The following is a 19,491-nucleotide window of genomic DNA, read 5'->3' on the forward strand; positions in this document are numbered from 1 at the left end:
CAACATACTTTTCAATGTGCATCAAACAATTCTAGTTTTCATCATCATTATCATTTATATATATTAAATTACGCAGCGCTTTACATTCATTTCTAACAAACTGGGATCTTACAATAATTTAACAAACAAGGATATACAGAGTAACAATCGTATAAGAGGGCCCTACTCACAATCTTACAATCTAAAGGGGTTAAAGGTACATAGGAATATGGAAACTAATTGATGATTTATGATACGTATATCAATGTCTGATTAATTTATATCCGGTACTGAAATGAAAGGTTTACATACTTTTGCCATGCACAAACATTTGGATCACTAAATAGATAAGCAAAAATCTTTGTAGGGCGGCTTCTCAGCCTGCATTTATCGGCAATATATAGGTGTTAGTGTGGCACTCTAAGGTTGATGCCACACGTGGCGTAGGGCTGATTTTTTCGGCAAGCGGAAAAACGCTTGCCGAAAATTCAGCCCTACGCCTGCTACTTGTGCCTGCACCGAAATGAATGGAATACGCTCGAGACTTTGCATTCTCTCGCGTTTTCATGCGTATATCGGCTACATGTGCCTGCACCCGAACGTATTCCATTCATTCGGGTGCAGGCACAAGTAGCAGGCGTAGGACTGAATTTTCGGCAAGCATTTTTCCGCTTGCCGAAAAAATCAGCCCTACGTCACGTGTGGCATGAGCCTAAAGCTAAGCTCAGGGATCCCGGGTGCTCCCTGTAGGATTAATTAGTAACTAATGTGGACACTATCAGGTGATAGCGTCCACATTAGTTACTAATTAATGCAAAGAACAGGGCATTCCTAAATAAAAAATTTTCATAACTTATTAATGGTACATATACAAAAACCCAACACATTTCAGCTCTTACAACCAGGGGCCTTCGTCAGGGGCACATGCAAGAAAGTGCAGGCATTTATTTGCAGCTCGCGAATCTTCCCTCTGTGGCACTGGCTTAGATTATATTTCTGCAGAATTACTGGAAATTTAGTAGGATTCACAGATGTTCAAGCAACACTGTATAGTTTCTTTTTAATTGAATATAGGGGCTCATAATTAACATTTTTGTATATGTGTTTAAATTGGTGATAGACTTGTATCAGTTCATATACTTATCCCTGTTGAGCCAGAATGCATATGAGAGGAAAGGTCCTTTTAGTACACACTAAGGGGCTGATTTACTAACCCACGAATCCGACCCGAATTGGAAAAGTTCCGACTTGAAAACGAACATTTTGCGACTTTTTCGTATTTGTTGCGATTTTTTCGGCTTCTTTACGAGTTTTTCGTAGCCATTACGAAAGTTGCGTAAAAAGTTGCGCATTTTTCGTAGCGTTAAAACTTACGCGAAAAGTTGCGCATTTTTCGTAGCGTTAAAACTTAAAAGGTGCAAAGTTTCGCGTAAGTTTTAACACTACGAAAAAAGCGCAACTTTTTGCGCAAGTTTTAACGCTACGAAAAATCACCAGATTTTACGCAACTTTCGTAATGGCTACGAAAAATCAAAAATCGTATTGGTAACGAAAAATTCGTAAAGAAGCCGAAAAAATCGCAAAAAATACGAAAAAATCGCAAAATAACGATCATTACGAAAAAACGCAATCGGACTCATTTCGACCCGTTCGTGGGTAAGTAAATCAGCCCCTAAGGAAGGCACTTTTGTTTAGCTTTACCAGGTGTGAACTTCTGGTGATAAAATTTTACTGCTTGTTTAATCAGCTGTTTTTTGCTCTTTATAACCAGCATGTGTTCTATTTGTTTTCCTCACATTGTCACACCGTATATTACATCCATTATTATAACATGTATTTTAAAATATTTTTGGACTTTTTAAAGATTTAAAACATTTCAAGTCCCCCCTCCTGTTAGTATGCATCTATACATATACCACCGCGAAAGCTATGTAGTGATTTAAACACTTATCGCCACAGACTATACATTCTTTGGACCTGACTGCCACCTGCTGTACTACGTTTCCCATTCTGCTCCCAGCTGTTAGGAAAAATCACCTAGCAACACTTAAAAGGTTTAATAGACATTATGAACATGCATTTTATGAAAGAAATATTTTGGTGAAGCGCTGGGATTGGTGTATAAAACTAATCAGGTACCTGTCTGAGCTTTGTATTGCATAATGGCAGACATACAGAACATAATATAGTTTAAAAGTATAAAGTTCATCTTATAAGTAACTTAAGCATTCTATAGATAGTAATGCTCAGTGTATGTTTGCAGTTGTAACTGCAATCTTCTTTTCAGACTTTCCTTTATTTATCTTGTAGTTTCTCAATCATACGGGTGCTTGGTTTCTAGGTTCCTTGGGGCCCTAACAGCCAGATAAATGTTCAAGAGAATAGTAACATAAATATATATACATACAGGTATGGGATCAGTTATCCAGAAACCAGTTATCCAGAAAGCTCCGAATTACAGAAAACCCATCTCCCATAGACTCTATTTTAATCAAATGGTTCAGAATTTTAAAACTGATTTGCTTTTTCTCTGTAGTAATAAAACAGTACCTTATAACTGATCCCAACTAAGATATAATTAATCCTTTTTGAAAGCAAAACCATGTTGCCAATATCTATAATAAATCTTTCCTATAATGTACAATAGCTTGTTCTGGGTTATCTATTTTAAAGGTGTTATTTTTAAAAGGGATGAGCTAGAACTCCCATGAAGCCTGAAGTATAGGCAAAATGCAAGTCAGATGTAATGCTTGGGGTTGAAAATGGGTGGGTTTCTGTTTTATATCATGACCGCATGTAGGTCAAACCCAGCTGGGGGACGTGAATAGATAGGACCTGTATCAGCAGTAGCCTGCAGTTCCATACATTATAGCAGTGATCCACAACCAGTAGCTCGTGAGCAACATCTTAACCCTTATTTGGCTGCTTCATGAACTTTTATGATGCTTGTGTTGCTCTCCAAGTCTTTTTACATTTGATTGTGGCTCACGAGTAAGAAAGGTTGGGCATCCCTGCATTATAAGATTAATTGGCCATGTTACCGGCATTTTTTTTTTTGCCCTGGCTTTATTACTTAAATGGGAGCCTTTTACTTTGAGGCCTTTAATGCTTGTGGCATCTGTAACTAGATGATTACAAATATTTTTCTGCTGTTCTAAAGGGCTTGGCTTGTGCATAAGGACACAACTTAGAAGGCATACTGTCTGGCAGCCTCCTACTCAAATGTCTTGCAGAGGCAGTTCTCAGTATTGTCTACGGCAGGATAATATTCTACCAATTAGTAGCCATGACAAGTAGCTTCTACTAAGTAGCTCAGCGTGTCTTTGCCCTTAGGGCTCTGGCACACGGGGAGATTAGTCACCCGCGACAAATCTCCCTGTTCGCGGGCGACTAATCTCCCCGAACTGCCATCCCACTGGCGAAAATGTAAGTCGCCGGTGGGATGGCACACGCTGCGCAGGCGAGGCAACTTCGGCGATTTGCCGAAATCGCCTACGCAGCGTGCAAGTACAATTGCGTCACAGCAGCTAATCGCCACCGTGTGTCTTCGGCCTAAAGGTACCATCAGCAACGCCTATTTATTAGTACTAAAAGACTAAAATCTGATGGGATAGGCCACTGGATCTGTTGTCAATAAAACATATCAATCTTTGTTTGACCGAAACCCGTCAGGATGCCTTCATTCAGCCATTCTGACCCTAACATTTGATAGTGTTTGCTGTGTTTTTTTTTTTTTCTACCTCAAACAACAGTCACTAAGTATATGATTTAAGTGACTTACCTATTTCTGATGATAGTGCCAAACTTTTTTATCTGTTTTATTTTTATTCTTTTGTTTGTAAAATGCTAAATAAAAACCTTTAAAAAAAAAAAAAACAGGCTTAAGGGACTTTGAAAAAAGTTACTAATTTTTAAGGTTGGATCAGCATTGTACTTAAGATTTATTGGCCCTTTATAGAAACAGAATTGCTTAACTGTGGGGTAGAATTAACATTTGAATGGACAGAAATGATTAAGGGATTGAAAACGTATGCAAATGTATCTGTAATAATTCATGCTGATGGTATTTTCAGTGCTGTATAAAATAGAGCCAAAATGAAAAGCAAAAGAGGATGTGTGGTATGGCAGACCTTTTTCTGTATTACAAGCAATTGTGGACAGCGCTGAAGCGACTAAGGAAAGCGCCGAGGGACTGAGGAGATAGCATAAGGGCCAAAATTCCCTCCAGTACTCAAGGGGTTAACGGTTCCTGTTACGGGCGGGAAAGAATAGCACACTCCCACTGCTCCCCCTCCCTCCTTTTGTTCCACTGATCTCACTGCAGGGTCTCACTCACTGGCAGCAGCTGCAGCATGTAGGACCATCTCCCTCCCCCCCCGCCCTATTTAAGCGCATAGAGATAGCGAACCAGTAGGCCAGTTATGTTGCTTAATTCGCATGTTCATGTTTTGCTTTTCAGGTTATGTTAAATAAAAAAAATAAAAAAAAACATAGAGGGTATGTAGATCTGTTATATGATTTAAAAATTGTATGATGTCACAGCAAAGGCGGGGATAGTCCTTGGCCATTTTAAGTCAGGTTGGTTTGGTGTTTTCCACATGCCCACTGCGTTTGCAGTGGCCGGCATCCGTTATAATAACAATTAAGTTTCTTGTGAATTTGGAAAAGTTTTGAAATACATGGCGAGGACTATATTTTGGTTGTATCTCTTTAATAAAGCTGTGGCCGAACCCTACCCACAAAAAATCTTGGTGTCAGTGTACTTCATCCTGTGTCAAGCGTTTGCATTGGGGGGAGTAGGTCGGTAAGGGAGGGAACAAGTCTCCGCAGTCTTTTGCTGTCAGCTGTAGAGCACCAAAAGACAGCACCTCATCATCTGAATCATCCCGTAGTTTTCCTAACTTATCTGGCCTCAACATCTTCCCTGCAAGGAAATCTGCCTAACACTCCCTTGTTGGGAAAATTACGTTTTCTAAGTTCATGGTCAGTGAACGTCAGTGACGTAAATGTAAATGTACTTGTAAATGTATTGTTTTTCCATTTACTAATTTTAATAATCCATGGCTGACTTTCCTACCTCAGTAGAAGCTCCTGTATAGGAGCCCAAAGTAGTCATGCTTTTAATCTATCACAGGCAGCCCTGGTTGAACATCAGCTAAGAACATGCACATTCTTGTTAACATTGTTTGTCACATCTTAAAATGAGGGCTAGCCGTGCAATAAGGCTTTAGCTTTGTTTACATTGCTTTCCTAGATATAACTGTGTTGTGACTTATCAGAGCTGGAAAGAGCTGGATTGTCTCCCAGGCTGTTTTTTTTAGAACCTTTCAGAGAGGACAGATCTGTAAGGTGCTGTAAATAATTCTCCTTTATTATATGCTTTGTACCACGTCAGTTCACTTAAGTAAGTCATTTTTCTTATTTCAGATTTTTCTGTTTTCAAAATATTTGTTATTCAAAATTGTACCTTTCCTTATTTAAACATTACTTTTGCTTTGGACATTGCTGAATCTTTTCTGTCAGGATTAGCCTGTTGTGCATGTAAGAAACAGTATGTGTAGGGGTTGTCTGGGGATAGTTACTGTGTGTAGATTACTATGTCTAATTAAAGCTGCCATGTGGTTAATCTATGCATTCTCTGCTGTCACTGGAAAAGAGAATTTTGGTACAAAAGTGGTGCTGTGGTATCACACAATATTATTGTATCCTACAAATTTAGTGCCATACAGTTTCTTACTGCTGATGTGAATTGTGGGATCCTTATGTGATTTGTCATTCCAACTGTACTTGAGTAAAATGCCTTAAAGGGGAAATTCACCTTTAAATTAATTTTAGTGTGTTTTAGGCTGGCCTGTTCTTGTCCGGTTATTTTTCAGGAGAAATTATACAGGTATGGGATCCCTTATCTGGAAACCCGTTATGCAGAAAGCTCCGAATTATGGAAAGCCCGTCTGCCATAAACTCCATTTTAATCAAATAATTCAGAATTTTATAACTGATTTCCTTTTTCTCTGTAGTAATAAAACAGTACTTTGTACTTGATCCCAACTAAGATATAAATAATCCTTATTGGATGTAAAACAATCCTATTGGGTTTAATTAATGTTTTTATTGTTTTTTAGTATACTTAAGGTATGGAGATCCAAATTATGGAAAGACCCCTTATCCAGAATACCCTTGGTCCAGAGCATTCTGGATAACGGGTCCCATACCTGTATTATGTATTTAAATATAAATACTGCATATTGGATTTCATGGTGAATGACAAGAAGAAAAACATGCAACAAAAGAACATACTACACATTACACCTCTACAGAAGTAAGCCCCATTACACATAAATTAGAGATACACCAACAATTAAAGTGAATTAACAATTTTACATATTAACTATATTATTAACAACCTTATGTTACACAGGAAGTAAAACTAATCTGATTTGCAGCTGTATCTTCCTAGTTTTTTCATTTGCCACCTTTGATCAGAAAGGGCAACGTAAAGAAGGTGAAATGAATTGAAAATAGCTGCCTACACAAATGTTACTGTCAGTTGTTAAGGAAAATGCATTATTTTGCATACAGGTATGGGATCCGTTAATTGTAAACCCATTATCCAGAAAGCTCTGAATTACGGAAAGGCCATCTCCCATAGACTCCTCTATAAGCAAATAATTGCAATTTTTAAAAATGATTTTCTTTTTCTCTCTAATAATAAAACATTATCTTGTACTTGATCCAAACTAAGATATAATTAATCCTTATTAAAGGCAAAACAACCCTATTGAATTTAATTAGTGTTAAAATTATGGAAATAAATAATTCTGGATAATAGGTCCCATACCTGTACCCATATATTTCACTGTAACTCTCAAATGGACAGTAACTATAACTTTTTTTAGTGATGGCACATATTTTTTGCATTTGTATTAATGTTAAATTTTATTTTATAGTATCAAAATAAATTGTTTACAGATCAGTCAAAATGCCTAAACTATGAATGTAAATAGTGCTATGGTATGTGCTGTTCTTTTAGTAAGATGAGGAAAAGAACTGCCTTTTGCATTTATCACTTTCTGCTTATCCATAACAATGCAGACCAGGAAGGGAGGAGACTGTTTGTTTTAGCCTTCAATAACGCCACAAAGCACTTGCATCATTTTGCAATCATTTTGTTCAGATAGGTTGCCAAATCAAGGTGACACAATCTTAGGATCAAACTTTATTAGATGATTCTAACAGAATCCATTACTGCTGAACACACTCTCTGCAGCTAACTTGTACCCAGGTCTAAAAGGAGTGAGACCTCTAGTGGCTAAATCTAACACATATTGCTACAGTATGTACATTGTGTACATTGTTGGCTACATATATATTTGTCCTCTTTATTGTTGTCAGTGAGATTCTTTCACTTCAGGGTATTATATTTCTTGTAAGAGTTTTTGAAAGACGCTGATTGATATAGTTACTTTTTTCGGAACAGCTATGGGATCTGTTAAGATTCGTTGATGCGGTCCCCGAACCGTCTGCGCCTATTGCAGTTGTTATAATTAGCCTAAATTCTCCCGATATTGCCCACTCATAGGCGAGCGGATCTTTATGTATATGGCCTCCATTATCCAAAAACCTGTTATACAAAAAGCTTAGAATTACAGGAAGGCTGTTTCCCATAGATTCCATTTTAAGCAAATAATTCTAATTTTTAAAAATGGTAACAAAACAATCCTATTGACATTATTTAATGTTGACTTTTTTTTTTTTTTTTCAAAGTTTATTGTTAATTTGTGTCCATTTATTATAGGTATGTTAAGTTGTTTTGGAGGCCACATTTGACCCTATCTCTTTGCAGACTCCAGCTGCTAATATTTGAGTAGTATATGTAAGATCCTATTCACTTTTCTTTTTAGGAAGGTTTTGCCGAATGAAACCGTAATGCATTTGTGAAATTTAAAATTTTGGGTGTTCTGCTCCTGTTTATTGGATGGCTTCTGCACTAACTGTAAAGTCTGAGAGCCAAATGCTTATAGATGATGGAATCCCGCCAACCAAGAAGCCCAGGTAATCATCCTGTCATTCTTTTCTAACAATTAATAAGAATATTTTTAGAATTCTGTTTGCTTTGTATCCAGTTTGTGAACAATATTGTTATTAGTGTTAAAGATGTTAATTGCATTTGCAGTAGTTTCAGAAAGAAAGGTTGTGCAAATCAATGCCTGTGGGCCTTTACACACACTTTAAGTTGTGTTCCACCTGCGTGAAGTGGAGTACGGTCCAGTAGGGAAGAATGGATTGTATTTCATCCTGCACACCCGAGCAGTGCAATGCAAGACAGATCCACCACAGGAGAACGCAGTACAAAATTACTGTGTATAGTAGCCCTTAACAGTATACTCGAGCACATTTCTTTAAAAACAAAATTCTTTTTATCTGATGATGCCCGCAGTAGGTCATGATTTTAATTCTCAACACATACTTTAAACTGATCTCAATTGCCAGAGCTTATGTAATAATTAGCTTTGTGGCAAAATACTAATTGCTTGTTACCATAGTATGTAGGGCAGTAACACAGATTACACACCCCAAGGCTGGCCCAGGTGGCCTACATATAGTAAGAAAAAGAACACACTATGGTGTTGGGAAAATATAATATAGCATTTATATTTTAATTTATGCACATTTTGAGATCATTTGCATTCATTATGGAAAAAAATATCTAGCAGGATTTCAGCTGAATACAATGCTTAATGCAACTTGATCCAGCAGGTTGTCTTGAACAATACTCTGTTGCCATAGAAAGTGTTATTGGCCAGCAGTATGCTCAAAGCATTTTTAACTCATTAATCTGCAAACCTTTAAATAACTGGCAAATGCACAACATGTTACCTAATTATAACAGTGATGTTTGATCATTTGAAGTTAATACATTTGAAAAAATGTGATGTAAAACTGTTATTTTTATTCTTTTTCTATAGAAATGAGATTGTTAATAGTTTACTTCACTCCACAGCTTTGGAGACATGCCTGTAACTGATGTATGAATTAGCAGTTAATCTGGAAGACTTCAGTAAAGTTCAGGGAGCATGTTAGGCAGGGTCTGGATCTGCTGCACATGTTTTTAAATTAATTAGCTAATGTATCAAATATTAACAGTTGAGAGAGCAAGCTATCTAGTTATAGAGCTGCACAGTGTAAGGTCCTGCTCGCCCTGCGCCATGTACTGCACCCCACTCTGCGATTGGGACAGGAGTGCTGATGCATGCAGTTCTGAATGGGGGGGGCACTGGTGCACACAATTCAGTGACAGGGAGGGGGAGGAATGGGCTGGGTCAGCGGCTGTGACCCACCAGATTTTGTACCGCCGGCCCAGTCCAAGCCTGGAGCTGCATATGGGAAACGCAAGGAAAGCAAAATCATTTTTAAAAACCTACATTTTTGAAGCTATTTGTAAAATAGAAAGAACATTTTTTTCATGAAAAAATGTATTGTTTGAAACCAGTATGTTTTGTTAAGGTGAAATTCCCTCTATTTGGATTTAAGCTAAAATATTTTTAATCCATGGTGAGATACAACTTTGTAAATCATCCTTTGTCCCATATGCTTTGTATTCTAAGCATAGCTTAAAGTTTACACTAGCACAGATCTCTAATTTCCAATGTTCATTAGGTTCAGATAAAGCAAAAAAATCCACCCCAGTTGAATTTGTGCATTAGCTGCTGCTAATTCTTGAAAAGATGCTATGCTCAGTCAGTTAACCTACCTGTTTGTTCAAACACTGAAATAAATGGGCAAGAATTGCAATATTTCATTGAATTTCTTACAATCTCTAGCTTTTGAGATCTTTTATCACAGTAAGGGCATTTGGTGTCTGAGCCAACTAATAAGACACAAAATTCCCATTTTACAATTTCAAGATAAGGTTGTTTCATATAGCGGATTAATCTTTTAACATCATTGTCACAAATTTAACAGGTTACTAAAGTATTTATCAGTATCAAATATTAACATGTATCCTGGTTTTTTCAGATTAAGAAGGATAGAAAATGAGGGTTTTAAAAAAAAAAAAAAAAAAAAATAAAATGCACTATATAAATAAAATATACTGCAGCTTTTTGCCTAAATAGGTGCTAACTGAATTAAGTGTCCTTTTATTTAACGTTTTATAAGTAATGCCAATGAGAATCCTCCCTCAGTCTTTTTAAAACTAAACTTAAAGACTACCTTTTGGAGCACTCGCACAGCACCTGATCTGGGAACTAGCACTTATATTGTAGTGTCACCCACTGTAACCTACAGCACTTATATTTGCCTATTTGTGTCTGTAAATTACCCTCCCATTTAGATTGTAAGCTCCATGTGGCAGGGACCTCCATCCTCTTGTGTCGTTGTGACTTGATCTTGTATTTATTTGTATTTATTGTTATACTTTGTATTTATCTATTATTATTTTAATAACCCCCTGTTTGTATTAATGTATTCTACTGTACAGCGCTGCGTACATAAGTAGCGCTTTATAAATAAAGATATACATACATATATCTTGCCTCTGTTCAAGAGGTTCCCTGTCCTGGAATTTACTTCAAAGCAAATAAACAGTGTCAATTCTCATTGCTGCACATACAAGCGAACTGACAATCCCCAGGCCTACTTAAAGTATGATTTGGGTTGAATACAAATTTATAGCAGACCATAATCCTCTTCATAAGATTAGGATTAAAAAAGCTTTTCTAAAATAAAGCACTCAGAGTAACACATCGCTGCACTGTCACAGTGCAGAGTGACACATATTAACCATAGGTCTTTTGCCTGTTAAACAGCAGGTTATTATTTCCTGAGCCCTATAAAGCCTAGGTGTCCAGTTACTTAAGCCACTGATCAGCAACAAGCATATTATACCTTAAATGGGGAAAACTATATTTAGCCAGGCTTACTTCATTATCAAGAATTACTTGCTTATAATGGAGTCTATAGGAGATGACATTCCGTAATTCAGAACTTTCTGGATAACGGGTTTCCGGATAAGGGATCCCATACCTGTATCATGAAAGGAGTATACATTTCATAAGACTATATACAATAAATAATAAAAATAATAATATTCACATTTTAAGGATTAAGGCAAGCATTACATTACATTACATTAACATTTATTTATAAAGCGCCAACATATTCCGCAGCGCTGTACAATAAGTGGGTTACATACACTGGACATACAGAGTAACATATAAAGCAATCAGTAACCGATACAAGAGGTGAAGAGGGCCCTGCCCAAAAGAGCTTACAATCTACAAGCAGTGGGGTAGATTATATACATCACTTCCAGAACTTGTTTATATACATGTAACACCTAACACCTTTTATTTCAGAAAGCTTTTGCCAAGTCTGAAGACAAAGAAACCTCAGGAGCTTGTTTTGGTAATTGGAACAGGTATTAGTTCTGCTGTTGCACCTCAGGTTCCTGCTTTAAAATCTTGGAAGGGACTAATCCAGGCCCTTCTTGATGCTGCTAATGACTTTGACTTGCTGGAAGAGGAGGAAAGCAAAAAGTTCCAGAAATGCCTTCATGAGGACAAGAACCTTATTCACGTGGCTCATGACTTAATTCAGAAGTTGTCACCAGTAAGTGTTATTTATGAACATGCTGAATTGTGAAAGAATACTGTTTTTACTGCCATTCACAGCAATCAATGCCTTAGCGTTATGCATTATCATGTGGTTGTGTTTCTTGATTATAATAGGCAAATACCATGATTAAAAAAAGTGAGAGGCATGTTTGTTTTGTACCAACCTTTAACTTTCTCTCTAAATATTGTTATGGGTAAAGTCTTCTTACTCTCATTAAAATATAGCTCTGAATTCTAGGATTAATGTAAAATGCAAAAATGACATAAACATGTTCTGCACAATATGATATTTTTTCTGTACAGCATCGGCTGCTGTATTTCATCGACATCTATAAGTAAGTTAAATGTTGCTTTTAAGTTTACTAGCTGGCACCAGTAATCATTTCCAATAGTTTTCTCTTAGTAACAGTTAAGTAGTTATCCAAATATAAATTACTATACTAAGTGAAATGAAGAATATTCTTATTCTGTATTATCCCCACCAGTGAAGATTTATAATGGGACAAGGCAAGGATGCCCTCTGTCCCCTATATTATTTTGATAATGGAAACCCTTTTAGCCCAGTAGTTTAAACCCTAATATTTCAGGTATTATCGCAAAATGGTAAGAAAATAAAATTGCTGTATTTGCAGTACTCTTTTTACTCTTCATTACTAGACCTATCACTTTACAAATTTTCTCCTGATAAGTTCTTTTGGTATGTTATCCAATTTTAAGGTGGATTTTTCCAAATCGGAAATGTTAAATATAAACTTAAAAAACAAAATTAAAATCACACTGGAAGACAACTTTAGTTGATTACTAGATTCTATACTAACGGAAACCTGGGCCATACTAATCCTCTCTTGGTGGGGCAGAATCCAAGCAGTAAAAATTATATTAATGCAGAAAGTCTTATACTACTTACAAGCCCTTCCCATGACAATTCCAACAGGTTTTTAAAAAAAATCGACTATATTGAAATCTGTGTGGGCCAAGAAACCACTCAGAAAATATAAGCAACTAATAATCCCAAAGGAAAGGGGAGGCCCATGCCTCCCAACTGTCCTAATTTTCGCAGGACAGTCCCTCTTTTAACAGCTCAACCTGCCGTCCTGGATTCTTACTGAAAAGTCCCTCATTTGACTTTGATCTCCTGCATTGAATGCTAAAAAAAGATACAAAATTAATTAAAAAGTAGCTTTTGGCACAGAGCCCAGAAATCTTAACAAGCTATACCTGCACTTAGATACATTGTTTCTCATATTTAATTAATAAGTGAGCTTTTGGTAGAGATCCCAGAAAGTTAACAAGCCACACCTACACTTAGTTAAAATTGTAAATAATAAGCTCAACAGGTTTCTTTAGTCAATCAGGTGTGGTATTTAGGTTGTGTGGTCGCAAAAATGGACGTGGTCCAAAAAATTTTGCCGCGCAATGCGCTGCATTTCTTTTTGTCCCTCTTTCCATTTTTCAAATGTTGGGAGGTATGGAGGCATAGCCCTCCCAGATGCCCACCTATACTAAATCACCATTATAGCAAAACCCAGAAAGAAACTGGGTGGCACAGAAAGTTAACACTGTGGGAAAACTATCTGAACCAAAAGGAAAATACAGAAAAATTAATTTCACAAATTTATAAATTACTATTAAACATCACTTGAATTCCTAAACTACCCCACCCATAAGGAATGGAATAAATAACTGAATATTGTAATCCCAGATCCTAGCCTTAATCCACAAATCATCTAGAGCGGTTTGAGTTAGAGAAATGAATTACAAACTAGCCACAAGGTGGCACCACGCAAAACTTAAAAAAAAATGTTTCCTAGCTGCTCAGAAATGTGCTGGACATGTAGCTTTGAAAGACACACGTTCATATATGGTATACATGCACATCTTGCAAAATAATTCTACAGTAACAAAAAAAAATAAAAAATAATGTCAGATGCATGTACCCTACAATTTCTACATGCTTCCAAAACCTTAAAGGAGAAGGAAAGGCTAAGTCACTTGGGGGAGCCAAAATGTTAGGCACCCCAAGTGACTTTAATCGCTTACCTTTTGCCCTTGTTAGGAGAAAACCGCACCAGCCCAAGGTACCTGTAGCGAGCGATTCCTCCATCCTTGTGTCGGCGAAATCCCTGGGGCGACTCATGCGCATTAGAGTGAAAAGCTGACTTCTTTGTTAAAGTTCGGCTTTTCACTCTACTGCGCAAGCGTGAACAAGGAAGAGGAGATGCTCGCAGCTACCCCGGGATAGTGCGGTTTTCTCCTAACAGGAGCACCAGCCCAGGGTAAAAGGTAAGCGATTAAAGTCACTTGGGGGTGTCTAACATTTTGGCACCACCAAGTGACTTTGCCTTTCCTTCTCCTTTAATCCCAAGTCATTGGAAGAAGGCCAGTGCCCAACATATGTGGAATGGATACACCTAGGGGCTGATTTACTAATCCACGAACGGTCCGAAGGCGTCCAAATGCGTTTTTTTCGTAATGATCGGTATTTTGCGAATTGTCGTGACTTTTTCGTAGCCTTCGCGCCGAGTACGAAAGTTTCGGATTCATTCAAGCTTCAGTATCGTGACTTTTCTTGGGCCAGGTTGGAGCTGCAGAGTGCCATTGAGTCCTATGTGAGGCTTCCAAAATCATTCAAAGTCTGAAAGTTTTGCCCGCCGTTTACGAGTGCTCAATACGAAAAAGTCGCGACAATATACGAGCAAATTGTAACGGCTACGAAAAAGTCGCGACAATTTACGAAAAAGTCGTAACAGCGGCGAAAAAATCGCAAAATGTTCGTTTCCAATCCGAATTTTTCCCATTCGAATTCGTGGATTAGTAAATCAGCCCCCTAGTAGAAGAAATAAGAAAATAGAGGAGATTACTCATATTATACACAATGCATGTAATGCTTACTGGAAAATACAGGAACCATGGCTTTCTTATATGAAATCATACCCTCCATTAGAAATGTAGGAAGATCTTCCTAGATTTGATTTATGTAATGAATAGTTGGTGGGTATATTAATATATGTACCACAAGTGAAAAATACATGTTATAGGAAACAACTTGTTGTCTGGACTTGTTACTGATTTCATATGTTACTGTAATATTGGTAATTGCAACGCCCCTCCTTTCCCCCCCTTTTTGCCTTCTATACCCTAACCCCACCCCCCGTTTGAAAACCAAAAAAATAAGAATACTTAAAAAAATAAAATAAATATATATATATATATATATATATATATATACACTGTATATTCTTATTCTACAATCCATAAGTTGGACTCATTAATAACTTGGTCATTTTTGTGTGTATTATGTAGGCAGTTTTATAAACTTGCTGAAATTATGAGCCTAAATAATTGTTTATTTGATACATTTTTCTGTGGTATTTTGTTTTCTAGAAAAGATTTGACAATTTGATGTTTTTGTTTAAGAACCAGGAATTTTTTTTTCTCATTCCATTTAAGATGCTTTTAATCCATGGTACCCCTTCACAAATGACATTTTTTGTACAGTGTTCAGTTTATACTGAAAATTATTAACATGAGTACTATTTTTCACTTGAAAGAAAAGTCTTCTAAAATTTAAGTTACATTTTACTCTACAGCGTACTAGCAATGTGCGGTCCACCTTTTTTAAAGACTGCTTGTATGAGGTGTTTGATGATCTTGAATCAAAGATGGAGGACTCTGGAAAACAGCTTTTACAGTCAGTGCTACAACTAATGGAGCATGGAGCCCTTGTTCTGACCACTAATTTTGACAACTTGCTTGAAATATATGCCATTCATCAAGGAAAGCAACTTGAATCATTAGACTTGACAGATGAAAAAAAGGTACAAAATTGTTAGATGAAAAAATATTTAATATTACCTTATAAAAATAATAATGGAGTATTTTTAATTGCTGCATCTGGTTCTTTATCTTATTAAATTGCCATTGCCACTCACAAGCTTCATATCATCTTCATATCAGGGGGGAACCTGCCACCCTAAGAACTAATACCAGATCATTTAAATTGTGTTAGTCAAGCAAATAAACTTACACTATATAAAATATTTGACTTCTTGGAATTCACAGTCCCAACAAGCAGACAGCTGCCATTATGGTTGTTTTATTTATTTATTTTTTAAAAAGTGGTTTCAGGTTTTTACCTTTGTCCTTGGTCCCCACTATATTTTATTTGAATGGGCATGCTGTTTTATACACATAGATGATGCTGCAGGCATATGTTTTACAAAGTTAGATACTGTCAGTTCATAAACTGACACTGCATACTTCTAAATGTGGGTTACATTTTAAACATTCTGTGCTCTTTAAAACTGCAGACTAGGAAGAAGGCAAATAATTCAGAAATAAAATTAGTTGCTAAGAATAGCACATACTGTATATTATACTTAAAGTAAACTTAAAAGCCCAAAAAATTATTTAGGGTAAGCATGTACAGGTCATGGGAGTTATTAAAATAGACTATGTTTGATCATTTTATATGAACACAATGCAAAAATATCTGATTTAATATGTTAATGCAGCTTCAGCCATTTGACATTTGTTATTAATGTGATTTGTGCAACATAATGCAACAAGGGCCATTGCCTCTTATAGGAAAAATACAGATTTCAGCAGTTTTTGCTAATTCTATTTTAGTTGCTTAAAGTTTTAAAGTTGAAGCAGAGCAGAGCCGAATCTCTAGGAAAAAGCATTGCTATTATAATGTTAAACCTTTGGAACCTTTTAGTCAGCGAAAAAGTCAGCACTCTTTAACCTTTTTTTATATAACTGAATTTAACCCATTTGAAGCACTTATTACTGCCTTTTAATAAATTAAAAAAGTCGGTTGCTCAAAACAGGAAACCTAATTGCCTGATGACTTCCTTAGTCCAAAACAGGAAACCTAACTTGCTGATGACCCTGCTAAAAAAAACTAGGACAGAACTAGGATGTGCTTATAAACACATAGCCCTCCTGGCTGGTTTAATGCAGTTTGGTCACCCAAATGTAACTGCTTTACAATATGTGACTGATTTATGTAGCCCTGTTTGTTGAATATCCTAAAATGTGTCAGTTAGTGACCAAGTTAAGAGCTTTTGCGATAATGGAATCTGTTTTGTGACCATATAAAGAATTGAAACAAGAGGAGTAAAAATAAGGGGAGCTGATGGGACGGTGTAATTTGTTATGAGATTTATGTTTACAATTCGGTGAACTGACATTGAACATTTATTTAATTGCAGGTCTTGGAGTGGGCTCAAGAGAAAAAAAAGCTGAGTGTTTTACACATACATGGAGTGTACACAAACCCCAGTGGTATTGTCCTCCACCCAGCTGGCTACCAGAATGTGCTAAGGAATACGGAAGTCATGGTAAGAGCATTTCCTTGAAAAAGAAAATTTTCTTAGTAGTCTGTTTTAAAGAGATACCAGATCACTTGAAAATTGAGGAGCAAGTCTACAAAGTCCAGCTAGAAAGGCTGAATTGGTTGCTTATTTAATGTAAACGCAGCCATGCATCATGTATTTATTTCATATGTCCCTGGATTTTTAAGTAATCTAGTAACCCTACTATTGCTAGAGAGCCTGAAAACTACATTATGCCAGACATATACAGCATTTTGGTTTTATCCCTATCTATCTTGCCATGATCAGACAGCAGTCCACACTTTGGTTATTTTGCACGTGAACACATATATACGTTCTATTTAGTCCCTCTTCTATTCATATTCCAGTCTCTCATTCACACCACTGCCTGGTTGCTAAGGTAAACAAGACCCTAGCAACTAGGTAGCTGCTGCTGAACTAAAAGGAAAATAACTGAAAAACTACAAAAAAAATAAAAAATGGAAACCAATTGCAAATGGTCTCAGAATATCATTGCCTACATCATATAAAAACTTAATTTCAAGGTGAACAACTCCTTTAAGACCAGTTCTTTTCTGGACTTCTTTATAATTACTAACTAATAGGCATGAAGTTAGGGCACAAGTAAAATGTGTAAGTAGCTCCCCTAGAGAGTAATTAGATTACTATTTATCGTCCTTCTTTAAAACCAGAAACCATCCATATTTTTTATTAAAAAACATCAGATACATCATCATCAAATCACATATTCTAAAAGTCAGTGTAGAAATCTGAATAAAAATGTATTTATGAAAATAAAATATATTTAATTTATGAAAACGAACACAATTTTTAAATATTTTAAAGGTGAGGTCCAGGCAGCAAAACAGGTGCTTGTAATCTCCATTAGCCCTATAAAACTGATGCTCTAAGCCTTCAATGTATCTGATGCCTACCTGTAAAGTTGTCTCTAAGGCCCTTCTACCTGTGCTTGCGCACATTAGATACATGTGTCTGTTCTACTGTATTGTGCTGCCCTGTTTTTGCATACAACAGCCCCTATGCAGCAGTCTCATAAGCAAACTATAGTTTGGCGGCTTATAGTAAATCCAAACAATTTAAATTTTTCCATACCTTAAAGGGGACCTGTCAGCCTAAGAAATAATTCCAAATTGTTTTCTATTGTGTTTGTCAAGTAAAATAAACTTCACATACACTATAAAAATTATTTTAATCTTATTTTCTTAAGAATTCACAATTGCAGCAAGAAGACAGTTGCCATTTTGTGGACACTTTTATTAAGGCAAGCTTTGTATCTTGCCAAAATCTTGTTTTGTGCCAGTATGGGGGGACCTGATGCTCATCCCCATGCACTGGTTACAAAATGAGATGGTGAGGAGGGAGGGGGAATGTGAGGAGTGCAGTGACATCTAAGAAGTTCTGAATTCAAAGTGAAAATAACTGTCTGCCCCGCCTCTATGCTTTAGGCATAGAGGCGGGGCAGGCAATATATGATTGACAGCTGGGATTTTTAAATGCTTTTATAATGGATATGGATGTGTTAATAAAAAAATTAGTTTGGGTTTGATGTTTAATTTGAAAAGGACCTTTATTATACAGCTTTTTAAAGTGTGAGTGACAGGTCCACTAACATGACATTGCTGACATAAGGGACACGTAATCTCTTAAAATCACTATTTTTTTTCTATGATAAAATAACTGAGAAAATGACATCATAAAGACCATGCTTTTTGAAGGAAACCGGACTACATACTACATAAGTAGCATGAGTAATTGCCATTTAGAATTTTTTTTAGTACAAATTCATAAAATTGTTTATGGCACAAACCATTGAGCCTATGGATTTGCTAAGAATTCATCTTTCTGTGTCTTCACTGACTGTATAGTTAAGTTAACAGTTTAGATAAGAATTCATTCCAATTTATCAATATGTGGACAAGTGTGCCTGAGCTAGTAATGTTTTTCATTGTTTACAGCCTCAACATGCCCAAAAAATCCATGTGGGGTGTTTGCACTGGTTCTATTAAATCTATAAGCATCTGAATGTTTTCTGCAAAGGGATAGTGTTGTCATATTTTAGAGAAGCCACAAATAGAGAAATGCCAGATTTTTAACCAAATAACATTATTAAGTTACAGGAGCATATATTTAAAAATTCCATCTTTCCGCAGTTTAGGGTAAATCTCAAAACATTTTGCCTTTGATGGCATGCAATGTTATTTCAGCCTTATTTGTGTTTGCTTTGAATACTGCATCTATAATGAACTATGTACAGGTATGGGACCCATTATCCAGAATGCTCGGGACCTGGGGTTTTCCAGATAAGGGATCTTTCCATAATTTGGATCTCCACACCATAAATCTGCTAAAAGATTATTTAAACATTAAATAAACCCAATAGGCTTGTTTTGCCTCCAGTAAGGATTAATTATATCTTAGTTGGGATCAAGTATCGGACCCCTTATCCGGAAACCCATTATCCAGAAAGTTCCGAATTACGGAAAGGCCATCTCCCATAGACACCATTGTAATCAAATAATTCACATTTTTAAAAATGT

The 19,491-nt window shown here is 36.4% G+C and overlaps 1 protein-coding gene across 14 annotated transcripts in view; it reads left to right on the forward strand.

Moving 5' to 3' along the window:
- The window catches only part of fam118b (family with sequence similarity 118 member B), a 46,218-nt gene that overhangs the window by 10,958 nt on the left and 15,769 nt on the right, over nucleotides 1-19,491 (forward strand). For 11 of the 14 annotated variants that reach the window (XR_004223464.1, XR_004223465.1, XM_012966434.3 and 8 more), the window contains exons 2-5: nucleotides 7,881-8,031; nucleotides 11,337-11,589; nucleotides 15,185-15,412; nucleotides 16,811-16,939. Coding sequence is in view for 12 of the 14 variants with exons in the window: in XM_012966434.3 (XP_012821888.2) it covers nucleotides 7,955-8,031; nucleotides 11,337-11,589; nucleotides 15,185-15,412; nucleotides 16,811-16,939 (687 nt within the window). In the remaining 2 variants the exon portion in view is untranslated. Of the gene's footprint in view, nucleotides 1-4,942; nucleotides 4,963-5,238; nucleotides 5,384-7,880; nucleotides 8,032-11,336; nucleotides 11,590-15,184; nucleotides 15,413-16,810; nucleotides 16,940-19,491 lie in introns of those variants that run through there. The other 3 variants (XM_031905001.1, XM_012966435.2, XM_012966436.3) reach the window with 3 other exon arrangements.

This window comes from Xenopus tropicalis, chromosome 7, assembly GCF_000004195.4.
Source record: "Xenopus tropicalis strain Nigerian chromosome 7, UCB_Xtro_10.0, whole genome shotgun sequence".
Classification (NCBI taxonomy): Eukaryota; Metazoa; Chordata; class Amphibia; order Anura; family Pipidae; genus Xenopus; species Xenopus tropicalis.